Consider the following 22,646-nt stretch of genomic DNA (forward strand, 5'->3'; position numbering starts at 1 on the left):
AGCCGTTCCGATCCCTGTGAAATCCTCAATGGGATTCGCTGAATTTCACAGGGGAAGCTGATCTTCCCGATTCCAGGCTTGTTCTGCGCTGTGAACACATGGTCACTCAGCTCCATCTGACACTGAGAGCCGCTCACATGAGGGAGGAACGCCTGTGAAGCTCGAGTCAACCAATCCAGCTGCAGACACACTTTATGACTTTCATTAATACAGTCATTCCTACAATGCAGTATATATATCATATCTGTCATCACATAGAGGATAAAAGAGTTAACATTCACATTCATAGACGGAATGATAATCATTGTTCAGCATTTATAATATAACGCACACACTCTAAAAATGCTTGGTTCAGGCTGTTGGGTCGTTGTATTGGGTTGAAAAAATGAAATGAGGTCATCCTTCATGTTTAATACACCAGTGTTTATTACATCTGTAGGTCATCAGAAAACATAAGCTGTACAAAAAAAGACTTTACAACATGACCATAATCAACAAAGAATCAGCGAGACCACTTTGCAATGTACTAAACATTTCTGTGCAATATAAAAGAAATTAATATGATTTAATACTCATTCTTATTTACAAATGATACGAAACATTCATTTCACCAGCTGCTAGCAGGACGACCAGGTGAAATGACTCTAATGTAGCAGCGTAAATGAATCAGGGGAAAACGAGGAAAGCTGACCAATAAAAAGCCTCTTCTATAACTACTATCTGAATGGAAGATATCAGCAGGATTCATAGACTAATACATCTTAGGAATATCATATTCACGCTGTTGTTTCGATATATAGAAATTTTCATGAATACTTAAGATTTTATACACCATTTTCTTTTTCACTGCATTTTTAGGGGATAAAGTATAATTATGGATATATAAACTTGATTACTTTTTAATATTCTGCTGAATAATTAAACATCAAAACCGAATGATTTACTGTTTGATGGCTTTGTGTATTTTCTGCAAGTGTGAAGAGACAGCTCAAATTGTGACTGTATTTGTGATGCCATAATACAATATACATTATACAATAAAATATATATCAGATCCCAGAAAAGTGCTACACATGTACAATAACCCCAGAAAGTATTTACACATTTAAGTCACACTGAATGTATAGATGCATTAGATTGCACAATATCAAATCAAGCCAAATTTATTATAAATAAATATAAAGCCATTCCAGACTTTTCACAGTCCTTTTAGAGGCATCATAAATGGAATACAATAATTGTCCCATTTATAATCTATATTAAATATTAGGCTACTATACGGGAAACCAAAATTCACAACTCTATATCTAATGCAATTACATTCAGACATTTTAAGTGTCCAAATACTTTGTAGGGCCACTGTATTTTGCATGACCACTGTCCTGTGAGAATTGGCAACAATTAGGAACAAAGCTCCCATATTTTTTAATCGATAATAAGGCAGAAACTATCGGTCTTCCCATGAGACCCACTGTCTTGACACGTACATCATTCATATAAATATATACCAGACACTGAAAATGGGGCATAAATCCCCCAATCAAAATCATAATACTGTCACAACCACTTTTCCCTAACAACTGTATATCGACCAATTATTTTATGTTATAAAAATGCCTGAATGGAAAACTTTAACAAAAAGTCTGTTGAGCAGAAAAGACACATCATACAGTAGAAACTATACAATGCACAAATGAGTGAAAATAAAAGGACGTTAGGTCTTTAAAGAGTCCCACTCTGAGATTTATTCTTACACTTTCTCAGTTATCCCGCTTCAGTGATGTGCTCCAGATTCATATTCTGTTGCCTTGAAGAATCATTGCTTCAGAGACATTGTTCAATGGCGAATGCTTTCCTTGCTGCACTAATATAGTGCAAAATAACACCTGGAATCAGAGTGGGACTTCCAGGAGAACGTGATTCGTCTGGTTTTCACCTTCCATAGAAAGGCTGCATCTTCTGTGAGCAAATGTTGTCCATGATGTAAGTGATATCTGAAGTTCACAAGTGTTCTTCTCTACTGTGTGTTTGTACTGTATGTTTTGGCATTGTTTATGCAATAACTCCCTCCAAAAACATGAATCCTCTCAGCTGGGAAGCACAAGTCGGAAGAAAGTTGTTCTGATAAGGTCCTAGAGAGAAGTCCGACCAGTCGTAGAAGACCACTAGCTTGACCGCAGTTGCATAATTGACAAATGCTTGTAAGGAACTGAATATAAACAAAGTCAGGCTTTCACAGCATATGGAGATGTGTGTAAAGGCTCTTCCAGAACAAGAACGGGAAGTAAAAACAAAGAATGACGGTTTTCTTTTGCGGCTCTGGGATGTTTCTTCTTCCAAGTTGGATTCAAGCGATGAGGGTCCAGTATTTGTGACGGTTAGGTATTCCTCATTTGGGGGAGTATTTAGGTGAATCTCAAAAACATGCCCAAGTCATACTTTACCCCCAAAAAAATCAAGCTTTATTTTAAGTCTATTTTATTGACTTTATCAGATGACGCTGAACAATGGCATTATTGTCTTCTGTAGAGCTGCTTCACAGCAGAACTTAACTTGTTTCATAATGAATTAAAATTACACAGTGATTGAACTGAATTGAATCAGTTGAATTGAATTGGTTATATTTGATGAAGTTTGCATCATTAATTCTGTTACTTTCCTGTTTATTACTGTGAAGCTGCTTTGAAACAAGTTCTATAAAGCGCTATAAAATTAAATGTTGATATGACTACAAAGGCTTTTTGCATTGTGACAATGTTTTCATAACAGTTAAGCACATTTACCCTAAATTCTTATTGCTGTAATGTAAAAACTCTCTTTTACTATACTTTCACTATAACTCTGTTTTACTGTTTCAATAAATAAGTATTAATACATCATGGTAATATTAGTTATACAGCCTTTGATTTTTGCTGATTTAAATGGATATTTTTAATAAGAACCGCTATTGACAATACTGAGAATTACAAGAACACTTAAATCGTCCAGATGCATTACAGTAAAAAAAGAATTTAGGAACTAATGTGATTCATTGTCATGAATAATGCAATAATCAAAATTTCATAATATCACGATGCACACAATCTTAAAGGTGCTAAAATTGCTTTAGTTTCTTTTAATAAAAAATATAATTTCTTATTTGGTTTTTCTTTCAGTTTTGGGGTATAGTGTGACGCGGGCATGTTTGAGTGAGATTCACCCATTTTCAGAATGTCGATGATATTTTCATGACGATAGTTCTCAGAGAAAGGCTACATGTCCGCATCACCATCGTACGCCAGGGTCAAGGGTTTCAGTCGGTTATTGTTTTGTCTTCGCTGAGGTTTCTTTGGCTTTTTGCTGAGGACAAAAGAATCAAAATTCTATAATAACAATATGCTTGGTTTAAGAATTACTTTAAGGCCACATACACACTGCAGCAACTTAATTCTCTTCAATTAAAAATAAAAATACAAATAAATTTGCACCTCTGTTGACAGCAATTTACTAAAAATCCAGCAACCAAAAAATAAATATTTTAGCAATCACTATGTTGGGTTATTATGATATTTAGCAACTGGCCATTCATTGCTGCATTGAAGGTTGTCTCTCTCAAAATCTTGCAGTGTGTACATTGCTTGTGTATACTTTATATTATAGTATTTGAAAACACATGATATATTATATAAATACAGTATATATGCATATGCATTTTATGGCATGTGGTACAAAAAATAAATCATGCAATGTGTAAAAAAAACAATGATTGATGATAAAAAATCATGATGACGAGGGAAGATTCAGTAATGACTTATGATGAAATATAATAGGTGCACAACTATGTCAAGCGTCATTAAAGACCATACTGGCCAAATTAGTTTTCAGCATTATTGCAACATATGATCATAAAAAATTCACTGTTCAAAACCTAGTGAATTGCCCTAATAGGCAAAACAGATGCTCCAAAAGGTAGGAAACATCATGTTGCCTATCGGAATACCTAATCTGAGCCTAATTCTAAGCCTAATGTATGCATCACAGAAAAGGCAATCCCAAAATGCATTATGATAAATCAGTGAAAATTTGATGATGGACAAAGTATAAATTATAAATATACTTTTAATTCATTCAACACAGAAAAGTGTTAGAATAGAATTAACCCTATAAAGCCTACTGTATTATATTTGATACAGCTCACTAGGTTTTGCAACAGAGTTAGTTTCTTTATCTTTTTCTAAACCCAGACAGACAGGCAGCCTACCCGGGCAGCTCGGTGCACTGAGCATCAGAACATCAGAACATAAGGCACAGACTGAGGCCGAGGCACTGGGAGAGGGGGCTGAGATGATGTCAGGAGATCAGGAGGCTCTTCCTCCGGCCTTTAACTGGCTCTTGACTCTTGACTCGAGTGCTGGCACTCAGGGCAGGTGTACATCAGTTCATGGGCGTCTTGGCCCATCCATACCACCGTACCATTGGCAGAATCTGGCGTCTCGAGCGACCGCCGGATGGCACAGTAACTGCTGCTCATGACGGCGAAGGGAGGCATGGATGATGGGATGCGAGTATAAGAAAAACATAAGCAAACGAATGCATGTAGTGAATGAGAAAATAAAATGAGCGATGACGAAGCAGATGGAAAGTGGCGTCGCTCTTACCATGCGAGGTAAATCATTGACACTATAAACACCAGGAGGACAAAAGCTCCTGCCGCCACACCGTACACCCACGTCTTCAGTGTTCCATCTGAAGAGGAAAAGCGTTTATTTTTTAGCAAAATCAAAATGCAAAACTACATACAGAAATTGAAACTGAATATTTACCTGGTCTAAAGGGTTGCAAGTACCACGTGCGTCCCACGCGGCCAGGCTGAACTGTGGCGGGCAGGGTGGGGTTGATGGCCCGGCTGGTCTTCACATCGGTTTTCTTGTCCCCTGCGGTGGGGATTTCGAGCACAGGGATGGGCGTACATTGCTCCAGCGTTCCCTCAGCCGTGAGGACCTCAGTATAGCCCTCCTCGCACATACATACGCCGTCCTGCAGGGGGCAGCAACAGCACACCAATACTGTCATGCTTTTTGCCTCCTCTCAGAGCTTGACCCAATTTACTCCCAGCAGAGTGCTGCAAGCACCAGTCCTAAAACCCACTTCACGTTCCATCTTCACAAATTCAACAGTTTTTGGTTAAATGCTTGAAATAAGGTTTGTGGATATATTCTCCCGTTTTATTCTATGACATAAAATACATCAGTATCTTATGCATCATTTTCCTGTTATCCCTGTAAAGCTGCTTTAAACAATCTGTATTGTATAAAGCACTGTATAAATAAAGGTGACTTGACTTGACTAATATGCCATGTCTAAATGGGATTACAGAGGTTGTATGGGGCCATTAAAGGTCATCACACTGAACTGATAAACTCATCTACTTACTAGTCTACTTTTACAGCCTCATTGTGTTTATAATCGTGCTCTGGCAAACTAACTTAAACTTTCTAAACTGTAGATTTTAGGTAAAGACTGGAAGAGCTGTGGTTTAGCAGTGGTGACGCTGAAGGCGTCATTTATAGCCTCACTTTAGCTTTTCACCTCTGAAGATTATAAATTTAGGCTTCAAAATGAATAGGCTAATAGTTGTGTTAAGTTGTGAATATTATCTTTATGAACAAAGCGTGTAAGAATCATAAACTTTTGTTGGTCACAGAGCTTAATTTCTGCAATGCTCCAAAGCCAATGAAAAAAAAAACTATTGGCTTTTTGACAAGGGAACCAGGGTCATGCTAACTTCCAGGTTGGCCTACAAAACTATGTCATTCCTGCAGTAGTCTATTGACCAGGGAAATAAATGTTATCGCCCATCAATAGAGGAAAGAGAACATTCACAAACTCCTTTTTTTTTTAAAGGGATTGTGGGTAAAATTATCCCAAATAGCATGCACACAAAAATCAACTAGATGTATTATATTATTTGTGCAGTCATCATTTGTAAAACTTGAAAACTTAGTAAAAAATAAAAAAGATCATTGATCATGTTTCAGAAATCTAGATCAACTGCACCCCCAAAAAACTACAGTACAGTTTCTGACTATGATTTTCTGTTACGTCCATTATAATAATTACAGCTGGAGCAACCGTCGGCAGTTACAAACACCCAGGCTGAGAATTACAGTAATCCCACAATCCTCTTGTGTCTTACCTCTGAGCAGAATGACTGTGGTTTGTTACAAAGTGGATCACATGACTGGTCCGCCCCTGGCAGTAGCGCTGGAGGGCATCCACCTGGAAGAAATAACAGAGTAGAGATCTTTTTCAAGCTTTTGACAAAAAAGTTGAGCTGAAAAAAAGTTACGTACACCTACCAACCAAAGACGTAGCAATAACGTTACTCTACCTCATTCAAAAGTATACTTTTCTATTACATCACTTGCATGCAATACTGCATATATTATAACCTCTTTAAGCCACCATGAAATCAAAATAGACAATTCTTATTTTTTTATGCAATATTGAAGTATAATATATGATTTGTCTGTGCACATTTTTTAATTCCTCATAATCTTTAATTAAAATAACTTCCCTTCCCTCTTGCAGCAACATCTCTTCTCTGATGATGTGTTTACTAGCATGAGGGCGGGGCGAGCTGTCACTCACATGAGATCCACCAATAGCAAACCACAACCATCCAATCGATTCCCTATGTAAAAAATCAAGCTAATTTTTCTCTGTGTACCTTGTGGTATTGTTGTATTTAGTGTCCATATTATTGTTGTCTTTTTAGTCATCATGACTGTCTACTACTGTATACTGTATGTTTTACGAAGGAACTGTATTACATTCATATTCATTGCCATGTGATGTGTTAAAAATTACAACAAAATTGACTTCGGATTGCATTTTTGGGACACAGTATTCTAAGCAGTGTGCTCTTTGACAACTGTACACTAGTAGTTTAATCAGAAACTACAGAAAATGTGCATCTTGTGCACAGTACACATACTACAAAGATGCTGGTATGATGTTGTGAACAGTCTGCTTAAAACAGCACTTTGCTACTTCTTTTATAATTATTATGCATGCAGCTTTTATGAGTTCATTAATTCAGAAGCTACAATAATTTATTTGTCACACTACTACAGGAACGTTGAAAATGACCTATAGTGAAGGCAAAAAGGCTTTTAAAAGCATTGGAAAAACTGATAGGACCTAAGATGTGCACATTGCGTTATGCATTTATATACATTTTAACTTGAAAACTCGATGTTGATTAAAAAAAAGTCCACAGACACATTATGCATCAACTAAACAAAGGTTCTCTGAAAGTCTGTATTGGTATCTGTCAACCCTCATTGGTAACTCATTCATGTGACTTAAAGAGAAAGATGTAAAGTGGTGTTGTACAGCACCTGTGACGTTTATTCCATCTGAGCGTTGACACCAGATCAGCTGAGGACCGCCCATCCACTGGTACTCATAACACTCACCATCTATACGGAAATCAACAGAATACACATACTGCAGTCGACACTTTTGGACGGTTGTAGAGAGACTCATTAAAGGTGTCGTCACACTCACATCGTGTTAAAAGCACTAAAATGATTAACCCTATAAAGTCTACTGCATCTAGATGATCAAAACTTTGCAAGTATGATCAAGTAGTATGAAATATGATCCATCAGACCTTTGGGGGAATGTTTATTAGTTCATCTCTCAGTCATTGTATTATATGTTTTGGCCCACACAATAAAAACTACAGAGCTTTGATCATAAAACTAAGCATTCAAATATCATTTTACTACGACATTATTGGCAGATATAGTGACGACTGGTATTTATATGCATTATATTAAAATATCCTGTTATACTGTTATTAAGATTTTTTATTTTTTAAATAAAACTGAAGTGTTTTTTTCCTCCTCGAGTGTGGGCTCCATATTCTCACTACAGTACATCGTACTATATGCCTGATGTATCAAATATGATACAAAAATCACATGCACATTTTTTTTCTTTTTCTAAATACTCAATAAACTGATTCATTTCCAAATGTTAAAATTTCTTACTATTACTTAATATGTCAGGCTTTAAAGGGGTTAAATTGTGAACCAGCTGAAAAAGACTAGAGCCCAATTCCCAATGCATTCACACTGTCCCTGGCCTTAATAGCACTTATTTTGGTCAGTCTGTTAGTTATGTTGGGTCTCAGTTCACCATTTCAATCACTGTTGTAACGAATCGAGCCATAGACAACTGCATTTCATGTACAATTCTTAAATGCATGTTGAATCAGGTGACGTGAAAGGTATTTATTCTATGTGTCTTTGTGTCATTGGCAGTGTCTTTAAGCCAATGAGAGAGGAGGAGCATGTCTCACTGGTGCAGGGGCGGGACTGCCACTCCTGATCGGGACACTGAGCGATGTTTTCTGGTTCCTGCGCGATGACGGCACGTGAGCGGACCTGCACCGGAGTGAAGTCCAAACGCTGACCCTTCACACACACTCTCTGACACGGGCTCCAGTCGGACCACTCCATCAGATAACAGTCACCTGAACAGATCAGCAGGAGAGTTGCCTAAAGTAGATGTCCACAAACAAACTCAATACAACCTGATAACAGCAGAAATGCTGGGGAAGCTGTGAAACTATATTTTGCCATGCAACGATTCATTTACAGTTTTTCAAGAGCAATTTCAACTGAGGGGGAAAGCAATTTAAATTGAGGTGGATACCCCCCTCAACCCAAACAATTACTTGTAATAATTTAGATTATATAATTATCAGGTTATATAGATTTAAAACACATGTTAACACAAAAACAATGTCAGCATCAAACCTGAACTAAAACTTTTATATTACATCAAATAAAACCAAAAAACATCTGGATTATAACTATAATAAACTAAAAGCAATATTGCTGTACAACCAAATATGGTCACACTTTAGATTAGGGTCCAATTCTCATTATTAACTACCTGTACGACTTTTGCCTGAATAAACTCATAATTACTGCTTATTTATTAATAGTTAGTTAAGTTTAGATATTGGGTAGGATTAAGGGATGTTAATGCAGAACAAGGCAATAATATGTGCTTTATTCAAGTACTAATAAACTTATTAGTTACAAAGATAACAAAATATGCATGCTAATAAGCAACTAGCTAATAGTGAGAATTGGACCCTAAACTAAAGTGTTACCCTAAATATTCATAAGAAAAAAACGAGTTAAATGGCAACACTATTGAGTGATGAATCTATAATGAGTGAATTTATCAAAAAAAAAAAGAAAAAAAAAAGTAACTAGTTATTCTAAACAGTTAGAGGCCGGGTTTGCATTTTTATGGGAATGTTTTTAAGATATTGTGATCATTTTTTAATTTTTCTTTTTTATTATTATATCTATTTAATTCTATTTAAAGATCACATATAAATTAATTACTACAGATTGAACATGTTCTGATATATATATGAATATATATAAATTATTTGCTAATATTTTGCTATAATATACATTTATTTTAGTAAATTATATATTATATTCAATATACTAAGATGGCTTAAAAGGGTGTTTTTTCAAAAAATATAGTGTTGTCATTCTATGCTTGGCTTGCAGGGTTTTTTTTTTTTTAAATCACAGTATTATTTTTGCTGTTGAAGATAGTTTTTCCCAATAACAGTTTGCATGCAATAACAGCACTCATAGATCAACAGTCCTGTGTGAATTTAGTCTGTTACCAGGGCAGGGTAAGGTGCAGGTCTCCTCCAGAACAATCATCTTATCTCCATCGACGGCCGGAACCAATCCAGCACAGAGATCTTCCTCTACAATGCTGCTCTTCCCATCGCTGGAGCCGTCTGATACGAAACACGACAGGTCCCGGAAACGCATGCCCACCCCGCACACCACCTCCTACAACACACAGAGGTTTGAGATGTGAGTGCTGCGCAGTCATAAACACTTCCTAAATCCAAAGATCAAAAGGAGGATTGAAACGGAGGAGGATCAGAGAGAATAACAGAAGAGAAGTCGAGGTTGACAGCGAGATTGGAAAACAAGGTGCTGGAAGAGTGAGGAGTTGCAGCGCGGGTTGTTAGCGCATTCAGAGTGTGTTGCGTTGGCCGATTGAGATGTTTAGCTTAAACTATTGCTCCGCTGTACAATACGATTCAATAAACACTAAGTTGTTTGAATTTCATGAGTCACAATGGAGCTCAGCAGAAAAAAAGAACAAAGAGGAACAGATAGATTATAAACTTCAATTTGTTTCCACAAGCTTATTTTACACATATGAAAATACTGAGGTATTTCAATTTTATTCAGCAATGATGCATTAAATAGTTCAAAAAGAACACTAAAGACATTTATACCGTTACAAAAGATTTTCATTTTAAATAAATGTTCTGTTGAACTGTCTATTCATTAAAGAATCCTGAATTTTTTTTTATCACGGTTTCCAAAAAGATTTAGCAACATTGATAATAATTGAATAATACTTGTTTCTTAAGCAGCAAATCAGCATATTATAATGATTTCTCAAGGATCATGTGATCAAAATGCAGCTTTGCCATCACAGATATATTAAAAAATTCAAATATAAAAAAAGTTTGTTAAAGACGCAATATGTAAGATTTTTGGATTCAAATATCCCAAAAACACTAAAACAATGTTATATATTCTGTTGACTTGTGTACTTACATTATCCCAAATGTTTCCAACAAATGTTTAAATACAGAGAAATCAGCTATTTTAACCAGTGCAACGGTGCGCGTCATTGCGTCGCCTGTCAATGACGTCATATCCGCCTTACCCTCGATTTCCAGTGGAAACACCACAGACACTTTAATATATTATGCGTTTTATTAGACAGGTGTCTGGATACTTTTATCAACAGAAAACAAATCATTGTTATATAATTCAACACGGTTAGTCTTATTGTTGAATCTCTTGTTTTCTTGATTTACCGCGAGTAACATATTTAATGTGTACCATTTAAAGGTCCCATTGCATGGATTATTTTATTATTTTAAATGTTTCCTGGGGTGCCCTTATAATGTTAGTATGTTTTTTAGATCAAAAGTTGTTATAATTTAGAAATAAAAGGCATATTTCCTAGCCTGATTTTAGCCTCTGATTTGAACACTCTGCTTGAAGGGGCGTGTCTGTGTGAGACTTCAGTGTAAACGCCCACTGCTGTGATTGGCTGACATGCTTGCATATGAAATATCTAGCATTACATGTGGAACTCTCTCGAAAACTTTTACTATTACAGCTATTATACGTTTTTACTATTACAGCTATCGGGATTAACGAATCGTGAGAAGTTTTTTTAAGTATTTAGATCTATTCCCATCACATAAAAGGTTGCAGTGATGAGCATTGAGCAGATGACAGCCTGTTGATCGCGTGAATGAAGATCTTATCATTGCAACGCAGTTCCCGCACTCTCACTAATGATTTCACTATTGCAAACATGAGGTAAGTACAGTAAGAGCTTTGTTGTGCAGCGTAACAGCGTCATTGATTTCATAACGAGTTTTGGCAAGTGTCCAGATAAACTCGCGCTGTGTGATTGACAGCTTGGGCGATTGGAAAGGGATTGTTCTTTGATCGCTTTCTGTATATTAATCACAGTTAAAGTAAGATTATTTTCATCCTAAGAGAAACGACGTGAAGTTGATCGTTTAGTCACTGGCTTGATTTACTGATGCATAAACAGTATTGAACGACTTTGAGAGAAAGATTATCTGTCTGAACTTGAACAATTACACATCAGAAATTCACATAACCCACTGGTTCTTCAGAGGCTCGGATGAAGGAACTAAAAAAATACTTTTGTGTTCATTTGTACATCCAAACACTGAGCAACTGCCATGCTTCACTCGTTTGCAAGCCATGATGTCTCTTGAGGAAAAACCAATATCGCGCTCGCGCATCTCATTTTCTCATGGGTGGGCCAAATTCTCTTTGCGGGCAAAGAAGAGAAAGGGGAGGTGAACTTTTCCCTTATGACGACATAAAGGGAAGATTCTAGATTCGCCCATCTGAGCTTTCATTTTCTCAAAAATACCCAGGGCTTAGTTTACACCCATCAAAATGTCTAGCCACTGGGGGACCATAGGCAGGCTAGGGAAACTCATATGAAGGTTAAAAAACCTCATAAAGTGAATTTTTCATGCAATGGGACCTTTAATGTGTTAATATGTACAATGCCTTGTGGCTAACATAGCATAATCATAAGTGCTTTATTTGTAATAACAGTAATACAGCATTTAATCCACCATAAAGCATATATAAAAATGATTTGCATGTCATTTAGCAACACAAGTCATCCAGCTTTTATTAATATATTCTAATATCAATCTAGCTTACTGCAATGTGCAACAAGAGTCTCATAGCAGCCACCTAGCTAACGAACATAGTAATGATATAACAACTTTCAACACACTCAAATGTATTTTAGTATGATTGTTTTGACCTAGTTAAATAGCTGTGTTACCCAACAATTTTAATAAGTCAGATAAAGTGACCTGTATGAGCAGTAATTCAGCTGTTTCATTAGAATGAAATAAAATAACATGAATTTAAGCAATCAATAACTGTAACAAAGTTCAAGTTCAGGGACGAAGGAGACGGACATTAAACATTTTTTAATTGTAACTTTAATCATAAAACATGCATAAATAACAAAGTGAAAGGAGCGGCAGTGGACGACTGTGGCGTATAAGCATAATTGAAACAGTAAGGTAAAATGCCCACACTCTCTCTGCGTCATACAACAGTAACGTTAATAAAACTTTAATACATTAGCTCATCCATGAACATGATTTCTGCCTGAGTCCCGTCGGATTGCTTGATTGTCATCAAGCTACGCCTTTGTTATTGTTTTTAAAAAGCGACCTCTAGCGGCGAAACTTTAAATTGTAACAATACAGTATGTCACAATATTACAGTTTTGACAGTAAATATATACAAATAAAAGCAGCCTTGGGCCCCGATCACACCTACCAGCTACCACCGAAACAGCTGTCCTGTCAGTCAAGTAAACGTCAAATCAGCCTTTTATTAACTTTATTTACTTTCTATTAACATTGTGGTAGTTGGTTCGTGAAGTCGTTAAGCTCCTGGTAACCCGTGAGAGCACCACAAGTTTATCCTCCATCTTCGCACTCTGCGGGCATTCATAGAAACTGTAGCTTTCACTAAAACGGAAGGCTCCATTCATTTGATTGGACACAAAAAAACGCGATGACGTCGGGTAGAGTACTTATAGTCGATTTCATAGATTGTACTGTGACATTTCCAGTGACAAAAACTGAAAAACAAGGATTGTGAAAAATAAACTTGACCTAGAACCTTCAAAAGTCAGAGTTCACCAAACTTAAACTTGAGCCGAAAGACTTATTTTAATGTGCTTGCATTTCTGTGAAGAAGTGCTAAAGTTCAAGTTTGATGAACTCTGATCTGTAAATTTACATTGAGCCATTCGATCTATAAGAGAATGCAATGGAAAAAGATGAAATGCGAGACCTCAACACGGCACTCTGACCACGGGCCGTACTGCCATCTGTAGCAGGGTCGCACAGGACAGGGTTTCCACTGCTCCATCTGAGACGAACACGGCCTGCCGTCCCCCTGAGACGCCTGAACCACCGCGCGCCTCCGCCACATCTTCCCTGAAGTATCGAGACACACGACAGACAAATGAGTTTGAGCTTCGCTTCCACAGAGAACAAGATCATTTAAAGGAATAGTTCACCCCAAACATTTTTGTTCTGTATTAGAGTAAAAAATGGCAATGTGTTTTTTTATTACACTACTGTGCAAAGGTTTAGGGTCAGTAAGATATTTTGATGTTTTTGAAAAGTCACTTATACTCACCCAAGGCTGCATTTATTCCTTTTAAAATGTGAAATATTATTGCAATTTTAAATAACTGTTTTCTATTGTAATATATTTTAAAATGTAATTTATTTTTGTGATGCAAAACTGAATTTTCAGCATCATTACTCCAGTCTTCAGTCACATGACCCTTCAGAAATCATTCTAATATGCTGATTTGCTGCTCAAGAATGTTGAAGACAGTTGTGCTGCTTAATATTTTTGTGGGAACACAAAAAATTAAGTGTTTCTGATCAATTGAAAGTTCAAAAGAACAGTGTTTATTTGAAGTAGAAAACTTTTGTAACATTATAAATGTCTTTACTGTCACATTTTATCAATTTAATGCATCTTTGCTGAATAAAAGTTTTTTTTTTTCAAAAAATAAACGAATAAATAAAACACTGACCCAAACTTTTGAACAGTAGTGTACATTATGAAAATGAAAATAAAGTCAAAAACTTTTGATTTTGGAATGACATATGACCTGAACCTGTTTCTGACAGATTTCATGAGCTGCCCACATACACAAATCTCTACATACACACACACGCACACACACACATCTTTCAGTTTCCAGCTCAAGACGCGGCTGTCTCAGATAACTCGCTAGCTCATCCCACACGTGTTTAGCATAAAACCTCGCACAATGCGCCGCCTTCTTTCTCGCTCTTCTTTTTCTACCTTATCTTGGAAGTGTTTGGCAGGCCGACTGTCATTTTCTGTCTAGAGCTGCTTCCATCTTTTTTTCTCCTTTGAACAGTCCATCATTTAATCTCGTATTTCAGAGTTCTAGCTCCCTTCTCGAATGCTATCTTTTTGTTCTTTCTTTGCATGCACAGTTATACAGCCTACATGCATACCTAGTCACAAACAGTTGAGCATGACGCAAGCAAAGGCATTGCATTGCGATTTCTCTTTACTATGAAGTAACATTTCAGTCAGGAAATTAGATTTTTTATTTTCACGCTTTCCAAATGAGTGTGCAATATGCATATCATTGGGCTGAGACTAATATACTGTCAACTATTAATCAAAAGGGATTGGTTTTAATACAAATTAATACTCTTATTCAGTAAGGGTGCATTAAACTAATCAAAATGTTAAAATTTCTATTTCAAATAAATGCTGTTCTTTTGAACTTCCTTTTCATCAAAGAATCCTGAAAATGCATCACAGTTTCCACAAAAATATTAAGAATTAGAACTGTTTTAAACATTGTTAATAATAAGAAATGTTTAAATAAGAATGATTTCTGAAGGATCATGTGACACCGAAGAAATTCAGCTATGGTTTAAATTGCATTGTAGAAAACAGTTATTGTAATAATATTTCACAATATAACAGTTTTTTTACTGTATTTTTTTAATCAAATGAACTGACCGCAAACTTTTGAATGGTATTGTATGACATCAATTAAAAACACATTTAATGCAGCAGTAAAGAGTCATGCATTTGTCCATTCTTTGTCTTTACCTTCAAGGCCACAGGTCTGGGAACAGTCTGACCACACTGACCAATCAGAGAGCTGGCAGTTGATTGGACACTCCACAGTGCAGGAAGCATTCATCTGCCATTTCTTCTCTAAGCGCAGCTGTGGAAGAAAATAAGACAGACTGTTTCTTTAGCATTCATGAAAAAAGGTCACCACTCATTCCAACAGAGAAACATCTGAGAAGCAGAAGACTTCATCAAAAGTGCCCATTGCTCTATGTTTAATCACACTTCTGTTCAAAGTAGAAACAAATGAGATATTAAAGAGGTCTCAGATCTCATTTGTGTTTTTTTCTTTACTATGGGTATTTGTGTTTTACACTTGAGAAGTTTTAACCCTGATACAAAGTGGGCTGGTTGAAAACTGGGTTACAGGGTTAATATGCTGTGCATATGAAGTATCGCCCACAGGGTCCAATTAAAGTGACCAGAGCTGTCGGATTTTAACTGATCTTTTGCCATCGCTTTTCACATTAACCTACAATTTAAAATGGCACAAAATAACCTTGTTTCTTTTCCACTGGCTCATCACATCATCATCATATTCTGCAAGAGTAGATTTAGGGACTGTCTCATTTTTAATGTAAGGATGCATTAAATTAATCAAGTGACAGTAAAGACATTTATAATGTTACAAAACATTTCTATATTTCAAATAAATGTTTCCACAACTACATTAAGCTAACTGTTTTCAACACTGATAATAAGAAATGTTTCTTGAGCAGCAAATCAGCATGTCAGAATGATTTTTGAAGGATCATGTGACACTGAAATCTGGAGTAATGATGCTGAAAATTCAGCTTTGCATCACAGGGATAAATTACATTTCAAAATATATTTAAATAAAAAACAGTTATTTTAAATTGTAATAATATTTCATATGTTTTACTGTAATTTTCACTCTCACACACACACACACCCACACTTTAAATATAACATTAGACACACTCTGAGTGTCATGAGAATGGCAAAGCTGCGCTGATGCAGCATTTAATATTCACAGAATCACAGCATGAATCCCACAAAATAATTGAACACTATTTCCATCTGGAAAAGAAGCTCTAGTTATATTTTCTAGGCCCTGAATATACAGAAGGTTAAAAGGCCTGTAAACAAATGCACAAACCTCTTCGCAGTACTTCAAGTCAACAGATTTGCCATCACTTCTAACGCAGTCCAGCATCCTCGTCTTGAGACCGATTCCACACACAGCGTTGGCACTTAATTGGCATGTGCTCCAGTCTAAGGGAACACACACACAGATATCACCCTGCGGGTTCTCATTAAACTACATGTCTAGGTCAGAGGTTGCTTGAGTCCTCCAGAGCGGATGGTTTGAGGACACAGTTTCATCTCTATAAACTGAAACTACCACAGCGCTTTGCTTTGACGCTCTAGGAGGGCAATTGTGAGCAGATGGAGGAAGCAGTTCCAGTAATGATCCAAACTCTTGAATGACTCATTCATGTGACTCAAATCAATAAGAGAATAGTGCTTTGTGGGTAATAACCAGACTAGAAGGACTCAAAAACTGAAGGTAGCCACAGTGCAGTCAACAAGAATTGTATTGCAGTGCTGTGATGCACTTCAGAGAAAAACAGGATACAATATATGAGGAAAAAATATAGAGTTTATCCATTATGCATTCAATGGATCATGGCAAACCAGAATGACTTAAAGGTAAAGTGTGTTTTTATATTCAGGCTTAGCAGAAGGGATGTGTTGGGAATAGGGCTGCATGATTAAGCTAAATGACTGAAATCGCAATATGGCTTAGTACGATTAACAAATAACAAAGGCTGTGATTTAAATAAAGAAAGAAATATATGCGCTGCGTGTTTGAGAGTCAAGTGCGGCACTGCGTTCTTACACGCGAGCAGCTTGTTATCCGCTGGCTCGATTCACAGTAAATGCTGCTTTACACAAACTCCATCACTGCATCTGCTCGAGTTTAGGTTTCTTTAACGTAGTTTTGGGAACACAACATGCACCAACCATCTTCCCATACTTGTAATGAGAAGTGATTATAAACTGTCTGTTGTAGACAAAAGAGAAGCTCTTGGTTTAACGTTTGAAAATTAAGAATTTAAGACAGCCATTAATATTAGTATTGTAATTTTACAGTTTTAGAATTAAACTATTATATTTTAATAAATAGTCTATTTTTTATATCACAGTGAAATATTAAAATAGTAAAATTTCTTATTTTGTTTTTGGTAGGGCTTGTCATTTTTTTCAGTTTAACACATTAAAAATATTTAAAGCAATAACGCAGCATTCGTTTTTTCCCATCATCCTTTGGTTAGTGTTACAATATATGATCAAGCTCTTATTCCTGCAAATGCAAGTAAAAATGATAGTGATACTGGCCTTCAAATATTTAATATGTAGGCTATAGTCTTTATGTTGTTTCTACATTCATTTGGAGATTAAATGTGAAATTATTACAATATAAAAATATATAAAAAACTTTAATGTTAGGTGCGATTAATTACATTAAAAAAAGTGATTAAGTTAATTTTTTAATCGATTGACAGCGCTAGTTTTAAGTCATTTTTGTTTTTATTTAGTAAAAACAACATTTATACACTGTAAAAAAAAATTACATCCCCAAGTCAAAAATTTCAAGTGACCGATAAACATCTAAATTTTTCAATTAGTCTGACGTATTATTTCTCATTGAGCCAATGTTAACAGACTATTGCAACAAGAATTTCACTTGGGCCAATTGAAAAATTTAGATGTTATCGGTCACTTGAAATTTTTGATTTGGGAGGGTTAGAAATTTTTTACAGTGTAATAATAATTATTATTATTTTATAGCTATATTTATACACAATTTTGGCCAAAATGTACAGCACTACAAACAAGCACAGCAAACCACAACTGCAATATTTCTCAGAAGAATCCCAATTAGGTTTTTTCCACAAATCATTCAGCCATAGTTGGGAAAGCTGCAATTTTGTACACTCACCGGTGATGTTGTAACTGTAGTGAAAGCAGTTGCGGTTCAGGAGGCAGGGCTCGGTCTGCATGCTAACCGGACAGTCCTCTCCTTCTTTAGGCAGACGCAGGGCAAACGCCGTCCTCTCTCGATCTCCTCTTCCAGAACACGGCTTTAAGAGGCCGATACAACAGGGTTGTCTTTTACACACTGCAGTTCATTCACTTTAGTGAGCTCATAATTCTCTCATATTTCTCCTCAAGCTGTTCATTTACTGTTTAACAAGTGCATCTTAATGACCTGCTTTGATTTTTTATGCCTCAGTGTCTGCTGGCTCTCACTGAGGTCATTTAATCCGAGGATAAAATGATATCCCTGTTGGCATAACCCAAAAATGGTATTGCACAGATGTTTCTTAGGAGATGTAAGAAATTTCTCAGTTATGTTTCATCAAGGCATGAACTTAGACATGTCTCATATGCTTAGGATAATTAAAATGGACACAAATAAGACAACTAAAACTATTAAACATTTTTTTTTTGGAATTGAAATAAAGGTGAAATAAAAATTGTCTAATATACATACATATATGTATGTATTTATATATATATTAGATGAAACACTTAAACGAATACCAGACAAAAGTACACAACAAAATTACTAAAACTAAAATGAAGAACTGAAAATAGAAAAGTAAAAGTAAAAGCTATTTCAAATGATCAATAAATACTATAATAGTATATAAATAATATTAAAATAACACTGGCTATCATACAAGAAGAGCAGAATTAATCTGTATATCAGCTAAGTTTATTTGTTCTGAGAGATGTTTGAGTTCATTTGAGATTTCTGACTTTTGATTTTCAGACTTTGAGACATTGCTGAGCTCTCCTCTAAAAACATGACGTTACTAGGGTTTTTAAAGGAGAAGTAGGAGACTTGAGCAAAAAAATGTTTCCTTTCACTATCCGGGAGAAGAACTGAGATTTTACAGTGATCAAATCAGTGCCTATCTGCAACCCTAGGGTTTAAATGGATTAGCGATAATCCTGACCACGTCACATGGGGTCCAGGGACTCCAGTCGGACAGCACACAGTCCTCCGGGCAGGGCAGTCGGCTCTCCCTCGTGCCCTGAGGCATCTCCTCTGGATCACACAGATAGTCTTCCACCCCATCACTGGGACCATCCACTGTGTTCAACATACACCTGCAAGACCATCAAAGATGAGCACAGTATCAGGGTATTGTGGATGGAGTAACAGTATAATAATAGGAGGAAAAGGCATCTCACCTGACTCTTCTTGTCTGCACGCCCTCGCCACAGTTCTCCTTCAGATCCACGTTACTTACTTTCCACACACTCCAGGGTTCAGCTACCCAAATATACTGACTGCAGTCACTGACGCACGGGACCACCTCATAGACCTGAAACATGAGCCCATGACCACTCATAACAGCGTCAATCCCACTAAACTAACCACATACAACTATTCTAACTGAGCTCGGATTTTAACACCAGGAATTTTTCATAAAAAGCAGTACAAAATCTGATCCGTGTGAAAAAGAAATGTTCAGTGCAAGGTCATACTAAATATTATCTGAGCTGTTTTATTTTCTATTAAATATAAATGTATTAAAATTAATATGAATAATTGCTATTTTTACAAAAATTTGGGACAAAGGCAGTTTAAAGGCCTGATTTCTGTGATTAATTTTTTTTCTAGAAAAAAACACAATAAAATAAAAAATAAAATTGAATAAACAAAAATACATCAATTAAAATGTATTTAAATAATAAATAAAAATAAAACAGACAATTAAATAAAAAAAATATTGTAATTAATAAATAAATAAATAAATAAATACACATTAATGAAATCAAAATCAAGTACAGAAAATGAATTATTTTAAATAAATATATAAATACATACATAAATAACCCACCATAATATGAATTTATCAGATTATGTCAGAATAATAACATTGTTTTGAGTGCGCCAGTTATATCTCTTAGGTGAGACATCTGCAATGTTTTAAAAATAGCAATTGCACACCAAAGTGAACCCTATTCATAGAAAAACACAACAACATAAAATCCACAAGAGAAATTAAAAACCAACTCTGGAATGTGAATTCTAAAAAAGAAATTCCAATGAAGAGAAGAAAGTGTTTTTACCTGTGCCTGTGGCCGAGCAGCATTATTGGAGAGTTAGAGAAAAATGTCATTAGAACATCTGCATCTAGAGACCAAAGCACCATAAAACATCATGCTCAGTTAAGACTGCACTTGTTTATTTGTTCTTTTTAAGAAACAGCATTGCCCAAACTAAACATAAAAAACACAGTTAGCAAGACCGAAAATAAATGGGTTCAATTCTGATTTCACAGTGACAAAGTACATGTAGAAGATCATGTAAAACGACATGACCTTTAACCAACCTGATAATCTGTTTATTAATAAAATGAGAGTATTAAATCTCAATAAATTAAACAGAATCCAAAAATATACAGTATAATTTGTCAGGAGAAACATCTCAAAAAGGCTTTGATGTTGTGTGATCCATTTCTAGCAAATCTCAGTAAAAAAATTCAGATGAAAGGCAAGTATTTCTGAATAATTTGAGATTCACTTGTGAACCTTTTTTTTTTTTGCATCTTAAGCGTCTAATTTTCACTGTATAACTGAGCCAAAAATTCTAGAAGTTGAGGGAAACCTTTGAACTATGCTCCAGTCAACTGCCTATGTAGGCAGTATTTTAAGATATCATAGGTGCGCTCCTATGCCTTAAGGGATGAATAATCAGCATGCCTGCCTGCTAAGACACCTTCTTTTGGACAAATTGTAAGGCAGCACTTCACGTGTCCTTTTACAATCCCATAATGCATTTCAATACACACTCTATCTAAGCAACATCCATCCAAAATGGGGTGAAAAGGCAAGATAAATGATTTTAAGTACACTTACAATTTATTCAACATCAAAAATGTAGCAATACAATTGTTTAATCAAAGAAAAAATGTACTATTGAACATAATATTTGAATTTGTAGAGCATTGCTTTATGTTAGCAAAATACTAACTATTCTATTGTAATTGCGAGCAGTGTTGGGTGTAACGCATTACAAGTAATGCGAGTTATGTAATCAGATTACTTTTAAGTTCAAGTAACAAGTAAAGTAATGCATTACTTTTAAATTTACAACAGAGTTACTTTTTTAAATGAGCAACACAAGTTACTTTGTTTTCCCATTATTGACTGACAAGTAACTGTTACTTTTTTTAGGGAGTAACGCAATACTTTTAACTTTTGATTGTGAGGTTGTAATGCGTAACTGTAATTGTATCGAACTATTTGTACTGTGTGTAGGCAGCTCTGCCCTACTAAGGCAAAAGACCTTAACTCACCAGAGTGTGAAACTGAGAAATGGCTTCACATGTATCAACAAGAAGTTAAAGTAGCCTAGTGAGAATAGTTGGAAAAGTATGAATGGTTTTAATTAACATGAATTTCATAAAACAAAGTTGATTAACATCACTAAAGTATAAAAGATGTGGAACATTTAAAAGTTTTTTGAAAAACTGATTCTAAAACTGAAGTGTGTGTGTGTGTGTGTGCGTGCGTGTGCACATAAACATGGCTGTGTGTGTGCGTGCGAGAGAGAGAGGCGCGGGCGCGATCGAACAGTGGGATCGCGCCCGCGCCTCTCTCTCTCTCACGCACGCACACACACACAACATATACCAGCAATGCAATCTTGACATCGCAGAGCATCAGAGCTAAGGCGGGGCTACAGATTAGGTGTCCCTAAAGAACCCAGCCTGTAACAACCTGACAGCCTGTAACAACCTGGGAGTTTTGACTAGCCGGTAGCAAGTTTTAAAAACTCGTGGTAGATGTAATGGATTTGCTTTCTCGTCGGTTGTTTGACATGGATTTTAACCAGGGTTCAACAAAAGGTAGGCTCTAAATTATTCCTGCTGCTGGTGTATAATGGGTGTGTCGTTGCGGCTCTAACCAACCAACTCGCGTAGTTTTCAGTCAGTGGACTGGCAGGCGAGAGCTATAGCCTATGAGAAGCATTTTATTTCAGTTGTACATGTAGACTTGTATTACGGGCTGTGAATTAAGATATCATACAAGCCTGCTCTATGCAGCGCTTGTTACTGGATAAATTGTTGATTATGGCTCGAAAAGTGTTTGTGTCTAGTTTGTGAAGTATCGCTAGCTTAAGGCTATGATTCAAAGCCATCTCCACCATCATTTTCCCCCGAGAGTATGCCATTCTTCAAACCTAGATGTCAATAATCTAACAAAAGCAATCATTGTGAAAAATGTACGTGTGTGTCTGAGGTT

The 22,646-nt window shown here is 36.0% G+C and overlaps 1 protein-coding gene across 1 annotated transcript in view; it reads right to left on the reverse strand.

Annotated features, from left to right (window-relative positions):
• Nucleotides 1–402: 402 nt before the first annotated feature.
• Nucleotides 403–22,646, reverse strand: part of thsd7ab (thrombospondin, type I, domain containing 7Ab) — a 121,653-nt gene continuing 99,409 nt past the window's right edge. Inside the window, exons 16-28 of the mRNA XM_084088999.1 lie at nucleotides 19,584–19,717; nucleotides 19,346–19,499; nucleotides 18,322–18,463; nucleotides 16,474–16,589; nucleotides 15,330–15,447; nucleotides 13,503–13,648; nucleotides 9,710–9,884; nucleotides 8,351–8,524; nucleotides 7,383–7,463; nucleotides 6,176–6,258; nucleotides 4,803–5,016; nucleotides 4,638–4,725; nucleotides 403–3,339 (exon numbers count right to left, since the gene is read on the reverse strand). Of these exons, the coding sequence (XP_083945125.1) occupies nucleotides 3,252–3,339; nucleotides 4,638–4,725; nucleotides 4,803–5,016; nucleotides 6,176–6,258; nucleotides 7,383–7,463; nucleotides 8,351–8,524; nucleotides 9,710–9,884; nucleotides 13,503–13,648; nucleotides 15,330–15,447; nucleotides 16,474–16,589; nucleotides 18,322–18,463; nucleotides 19,346–19,499; nucleotides 19,584–19,717 (1,713 nt within the window). The 3' untranslated portion in view covers nucleotides 403–3,251. The remainder of the gene's footprint in view (nucleotides 3,340–4,637; nucleotides 4,726–4,802; nucleotides 5,017–6,175; nucleotides 6,259–7,382; nucleotides 7,464–8,350; nucleotides 8,525–9,709; nucleotides 9,885–13,502; nucleotides 13,649–15,329; nucleotides 15,448–16,473; nucleotides 16,590–18,321; nucleotides 18,464–19,345; nucleotides 19,500–19,583; nucleotides 19,718–22,646) is intronic.

This window comes from Abramis brama (genome assembly GCF_963993115.1).
Source record: "Abramis brama genome assembly, chromosome: 17".
Classification (NCBI taxonomy): Eukaryota; Metazoa; Chordata; class Actinopteri; order Cypriniformes; family Leuciscidae; genus Abramis; species Abramis brama.